This window comes from Odontomachus brunneus, unplaced genomic scaffold, assembly GCF_010583005.1.
Source record: "Odontomachus brunneus isolate Ranch 3 - 2012 unplaced genomic scaffold, Obru_v1 Obru_scaffold_393, whole genome shotgun sequence".
NCBI lineage: Eukaryota > Metazoa > Arthropoda > Insecta > Hymenoptera > Formicidae > Odontomachus > Odontomachus brunneus.
Window position 1 is genome coordinate 41564 of NW_022639843.1, and position 6643 is coordinate 48206.

The 6643-nt window shown below is 56.3% G+C and overlaps 1 protein-coding gene across 1 annotated transcript; it reads left to right on the top strand.

Moving 5' to 3' along the window:
• Nucleotides 1–394: 394 nt before the first annotated feature.
• On the top strand, nucleotides 395–1423 carry LOC116853630. The gene has a single exon (XM_032834765.1). The coding sequence runs from the start codon at nucleotides 395–397 to the stop codon at nucleotides 1421–1423; it is 1029 nt and encodes a 342-aa protein (XP_032690656.1).
• The last annotated feature ends 5220 nt before the right edge of the window (nucleotides 1424–6643 follow it).

Here is a 6643-nt window from a genome sequence, read left to right on the forward strand (position 1 = left end):
CGCCACCATCATCAATATCATGAGGGGGAGGATAACACGGTGCTCAGGCCTCCTATCAAAGGGGTCAGCGCGCCTCTGCCGGCCCCAAAGACCGCGTGCGACTCCTCAGATGAGGAGCGCACGCGGGAGATAGAACTATCACGCCAGATCTCTGAGTTGATAAAAACCAGACGAGACGTCAGGAAAAGGTTGAACAATGTAGGGATTGACAAGGGCAGAAAGTCGGAGGAGACATGTAAACGCGGGGATTTCGATCCCCCCCTGAATAAGACGGAGGGGAGCCTTAAGGCCCGTGCCAAAAATGGTCCACGAATCATTTCAATGACTCAGATTACCACCCCCTATCGAATAAAGGAGTACTCATCACTCCCCGCAGTTGTGAAGGAGGGGCAAAATGGGGAAAAGAAAGAGGAAGGAGATAAAGGCACCTGGACAAAGGTCAGGAGGAGGGGGGGGCGGGCGAGAAAAGGAAAATACTGCAAAAACAGAGTCGGTGTCCAACAATAAATCGGAGAGAAATGCCGATAGCCCGAACAAGAAAGTGGAGAAAAAAGCGGGGAAAGAGCCTAAGGCCATACGTAAAGAGGGGAAGGGGAGCGGTAAACCCGCAGCTGCTAAACCGCCGAGACGCAAAGTGCCCAAAACTGCGGCGGTGACGATTACGGGACGCGACGCCGGCTTCTCGTATAGCGATGCGTTGAGAACGGCCAGGGAGAAAATCTCCCTGGCTGAGCTCGGAATAGAGCAGACTAGGATCCGCAGGGCCGTCAACGGTGGCGTGCTGATTGAGATCGGCGGTACCGAGGGGCCGGCCAAAGCGGAAAGTTTGGCCAGCAGGCTTAGCGAGGTGCTCGGTCCGGGCGCGACGGTCGTCAGACCCACGATCAAAGACGACCTGAGAATAGTGGGTCTGGACGATTCTGTGACCACGGATGAAGTCCGCTGCGTCCTGGCGGACGCGGGGGAATGCACCCCGGAACAAATCAGGACGGGCCCGATAAGGACGCTGTCCAATGGGCTCGGCACTGTATGGGTCCAGTGCCTGTTGGCTGCGGCGATACGACTGACCACAGCCGGAAAAATTAAAATAGGATGGACCGTGGCCAAAGTTGAGGCGCTTAAAGCTAGACCGCTGCAGTGCTACAGGTGTTGGGAGTTCGGGCACGTCAAGCACGGTTGCAAATCTGCTGAGGATCGCACCAAACTGTGCTACAGGTGTGGACAGGAAGGTCACGGTGCCCGAAGCTGTACGGCCAGTCCGAGATGCGTCGTGTGCGTGAAGCACGGAAGAGACGGCAACCACAGACTCGGCACGAGTCAATGCCAAGCCGTGAAGGATAGGTTAAATAGGGGCCCGGATCGGAGGACCGGGACAGCGCAGGAGGGTAACTACGACAATGGCCCTAAAGATCCTGCAATGTAACTTAAACAGGAGCTGGGCTGCTTATGACCTGATGGTCCAGCAGGCGGCCGAAATTGGTGTGGGGCTGTGCCTAATGTCGGAGCCCCCTAAGATTGGCGATGCCCTACAGCGCTACGGTAGCAAAGGTGGGCTGGCTTCTATACAATGGTGGCCAGACCGAATGCCGAAGGGTAAGGTAGGCTCACTGGTGACAAGGGGCCACAACTTCGTTGCCGTCCGAGTTGGGGACTGGCTCCTGGTGGCCTGTTATGGCCTCGCCCAACGCACCACGTGGCGAATACCTTGAATTCCTCGATGAGCTGGAGGAACTTGTACAGGATAGGCGGGCCTCCCGGATAATCATCGGCGGAGACTTCAATGCCCGTTCCGGGGCCTGGGACCCGCGGGGCACCAACGGCAAAGGGCCTCTTGTTGAGGAATGGGCTGCGGAGCTTGACATGCGTCTGATGAACGAAGGTGAGGCCCCCACCTGTGTGCATCCGCGGGGAGAATCAACTGTAGACCTTACATGGGCAACTCCAGATGCGATTGACGCGCTATCCGGATGGACGGTCACGGACCATGAGACCCTGTCCGATCATAGGTACGTCATATTCCATCTCGGTATGCCGCGAACTCCGACGACAACTGCTGGGGTAGGGAGCAAGCGGTGTCCAGGATGGAATCTGAGGAAACTCGATCGGAAAGTCGAGAAGTTCACTGCGGCTCTGGAGTGGAGCGGACAGGAGGAGCCGCGGGAATCAGAATCGCCGGAAGCGCTAGCGGACTGGTTACAGGCCAAGATCCAGGAAGCGTGTAACTTAGCGGCCCCCAGGTCGGGTAAGCGCCGGAATGCACACCGGACGTACTGGTGGAACGACGACATTGGGGCCCTGAGAAGGGAATGCGTCAGCGCCAGAAGAGCGCTCACAAGGCTCAATGCCAAACGCGCAGCGCGCCGAAAGAAGCAGAAACAGATCCCCCCTAGGGTCCCGCAGTGCAACGGCAATGACAGGAATGCTGATGACAAGGAGGAGGCGAGGCAAAGGCTAGAGGCCAAAAAAGTATATAAAGAAGCCAAACGAAAGATGCGCATGGAAATAAGGAAGTCCAAGATCATGGCATGGCAGGCCCTAATTGATACAATCGAGTCTGATCCTTGGGGACTACCATATCGGCTAGTCCTTAAGAGGCTGAAGAAAGCGTCACCCGCGAATACGGAAGGACTTGAGGTGAATGCTCTCGACCGAGCATTGGATAAGCTCTTCCCTGCGGGCAAAAGAACCGAGTTTGATAAAAATTACTCGGCGACGACCGTGCTATGGCACGAAGGACTGAACTTCACCGAAGAAGGGGTCAGTATGACCATTCGTGGAAAATCAAGCCGGAACGCTGCGCCGGGTGTGGACGGGATTCGGGCGGCGGCATGGAAAAAAGCGCCTGCGTGCATTATCGCCGGGGTGACTCGGTGTTTTAACTTATGCTTGAAGCAGGGGGTCTTCCCGAAGGTATGGAAGAGGGCCAGATTAGTGCTCATCCCCAAGTCATCCAAGGGGAGCGGCAACGTCGGAGAGGATGCACAAGCGTGTAAAATGAGGCCGATCTGCCTGCTCAATGAGCTTGGCAAATACTTCGAGCGGATGCTGGTGGACCGGCTTCTACTCTGGATGCGTGAGAATCCGGGGGCGGACCTATCCGAGAACCAATATGGTTTTAGGAGGGGACGTTCCACGTATGACGCGCTCCTAAGGGTCAAGCGAACCGTGCAGGACAGCCTGGGCCGAGGCGAAACTGCGATAGCAATAAGCCTGGATATCAGGAATGCGTTTAATTCACTCCCATGGCCATGTGTACATAAGGCGCTCAACAAGAAGGGCTTCCCGGCGCACCTGAGGAACATTGTGGGGGACTACCTCGCCGACAGGTGGGTCGAGTACCCGGTGGCGGACGGCAAGATGGGCGAGCGCCGGGTCACGGCGGGAGTACCGCAGGGCTCGGTGCTTGGTCCCCTATTGTGGAACCTGGCGTTCGACTGGGTTCTGGAAACGCACAAGGTGGAGGGATGCCAGGTGATCGCCTATGCGGACGACACCCTCGTCCTGGCCACGGCGGAAGGCGCCGAATTAGCTGCAACACGAGCTAACCTGCAGACCGCGCTGGTTGCGGGCCGCATTCGGCGGCTGGGACTGAGGCTTGCCGCGGAGAAAACTGAGGCGATACTCTTTCACCCTCCTCGGAAAAAACCGCGCAGTCTCTCATCAATCCGGGTGGAGAACGAGATGATTCAAACAGGAAGTACGCTGAAATACCTGGGCGTATTCCTGGACGGTCGGCTGACCTTTGCGCATCATCTAGAGTATGCGGCGGGCAAGGCAATAAATATGGCAAAGGCGCTTGGCCGCCTTATGCCCAATTTGAGAGGACTGCAAGAAGAGAAAAGAAGGCTGTACGCGACGGTGGTATTGGCGGTCGCCCTGTACGGGGCACCTCTCTGGAGTGAGGCGGTTGCGGCGCCGGCGGCATCGTCACCGGCGCAGAGGCGGGCCCAGCTACCGCTGCGGCGCATGCAAAGATTCTTGTGCCTCCGTATCATCGCCGCCTATAGAACGGTGTCGTTCGAGGCTGCTACCTTGTTGGCGCGTGTGCCTTCCCTCTATATCCTAGCGGCGACGTACCGTCGGATATTTGAGGGGGTGCGGGATGCGAGGGCAAGGGGCGACTGGTCTCCGAGAACCGAAGAGGAGATCAGGCGGGGAGAACGAATACTCATGACGAAGCAGTGGGCTATGCACCTTGCGAGCGACAATCTGTCCGGGGCTCGAGTGCGCGAGGCCATCGTCCCCATACTGGGTGACTGGCTTTCAAGGAGACACGGCAGGCTAGCCTTTCGCCTCACTCAGATGGTCACTGGGCACGGATGTTTTAGAGAATATCTGAATCGGATTGGCAGATCCGATACATCAGTGTGTCCGAGTTGTGGCGACGCGGCGGACACTGCGCAGCATGCGCTGCAGTTTTGCACGGCATGGCGCGCGGAACGTGAGGAGCTGCGGGCAGCGGTTGGGGGGGACCTCTCACTCCCGAGCCTTGTCAAGACGATGACGACGAGTCGGGCGGCCTGGGATGCGGTGGCGAGATACGCCACCACCGTCATGAGTGCCAAGGAGGAGGCGGAGAGGCAACGAAGACGAGAGAAAGAGGAGGAGGAGCTGAACGCGTCTCGGACTGCGGTTCCTCCAACAAGAAGGAGGGGCCCCCCGCTGCCGCTATAATGCGGGCTCCGGGAGGCACGGACGGTTGACCTGTGAGCGGGCTGATCGGCTGAGCGCCCCGCTTCCATGCCGAGTTTTAATCTACATTAAATTTAATTCTAAGTACTACCGCACATTAAGGTAATTCAATTTTAATTGCTGAATGCTGCGCGCGCGGGTGCATGGTGTGTACTTGCTAAAGAAGGGAGGGACTGAGTGAATTTGTCGACGTGAAGTTGTGAGTTATTATTTCGACGTCTATATACAGCCTATTTTATTTAATAAAACAATACAGGCGCGCGCTATTTAATAATAAAAAAACAATTAAAAATAATAGTAAAAGTAAAAGTAAATAATATTTGTTTCGAACGGCCTGAGGTGTAGAGCGGCTGGTTCGTAATGCCGTTGAACTTCCGTCGACTGCTATCTTCAATTGCGCGAGTATGGTGCGCGCTCTCCTATCCAGGAGCCTCGTCGGATGGTGTGAGGAAAGTGCGAGAGTGCTCTTGTGCATAAGAGCACGGCGTGGCCCAGTGAAGGACACGCTTGGAATTGCCCGGCGCCTCCGCGCTGGGAATGAATCCCCCCTTTCGGAGGATGATAGTCACTCAGAGGATGGAGACACTAGTCCGTCTCCTTTCGTGAGTGTCGGATCTGGTCCGAGGAGATTCAGCTCTGGTTGGCGAGGAAATAACAGAGGCTGAATCCGGAATGGTAGTCAGACGAGCTGAAGTCGCCTTCCTCAGTCGCGCACGCGGCACCTGCGATGCTTTGTAAGAACTCCGCAAGTGCAACACTGAATCGCGGACGCGGCTGTGTTGAAGCCTGACGGTGACGTGCAGGTCACTGTAAACGTGCGTTAATAGTGCCGTGTGCGTGACGATTGCTAAGTCTCGTCGCGGGGAGAAGCGAAGAGTCCTCGCGTGTTGAGTCGCGGATGCGACGATCGGTTAAGTCGTGAGTAGACTGGTACCGAACCTGGTTTGCGTACGTGCTGCAGTCCTGGCAGCGTAGCAATAGCGAGCTCGGCTTGCGTGAGCTGCGTCCCTGACAGCGACTAAGTCCGATTCGGACGTGAAGGCGAGTTTGACTCGCGTGTATAGGCTGCGTCCCTGGCAGCTGCTAAGTCCTAGGCGGACGTAAATGCGAGCGTGGCTCGCGTGTATATGCTGCGTCCCTGGCAGCGGAGCAATAGCGAGCTTGGCTCGCGAGAGAGCTGCGGTCCTGGCCGCAGAGATCTTAAACACAACTACGACTCGCGCGGAGTCGTGAGCTCAATTGTACTAAGTTCTGTTGGCGCTAATACCCGGTATGTAATACGGAAATGCCGCGAAGCGAGACGTCCACCGCGGTGGAGGCGTCCAGGTAATCCGACGAGATCGCGCGAAGCCTTCTCTCAATTCTCGATCGTATTGAGAAGGTGGAGATCTGTGGAGTTACCGTACACTGCGTACCACAGATGCCAATGTGTCCTCGGACACTCTCGAGGCGTTAGCCCAACGTGCAAACGTACTCTAAGGAGCTGCGGAGAGTTGTGTAGAATTGCCGAACTCTAACCACAAATGCCAACGTGTCTACGACACTCTTAAGGCAGTGAAGATCGATGCCGATATGCGAGTATACCTCTGATGAGGCAAATGCCCAACGTGCTGGCGCACTCAAAAAGGCAATATGTAGTTAGCTGGAGCGTAAAAGAATACCTGATGTGCAGTCAAGCTGGCAACAGGCAAGAGGCATAAAAGCTTTGAGTGGTCTCGCGCGGCGTCTTATATAGGCGCTCAAACGAAACTTAACCGCGAGAAGCGGCTCCGGCCGACGCGCTCGTTGCGTCGCGGCGACGGCGCGCACTGGCGGCGGTAGTTCGGCGACCGCGAGTTGAGCGGCGCCTGGGGCTCGGCCGCCCGCCGTACTCGTTCCGCATGGACAGTCTACAGCCGTACGGAACAATATTAAAAATAAAAGTAATGTTACATCTATATATATATATATA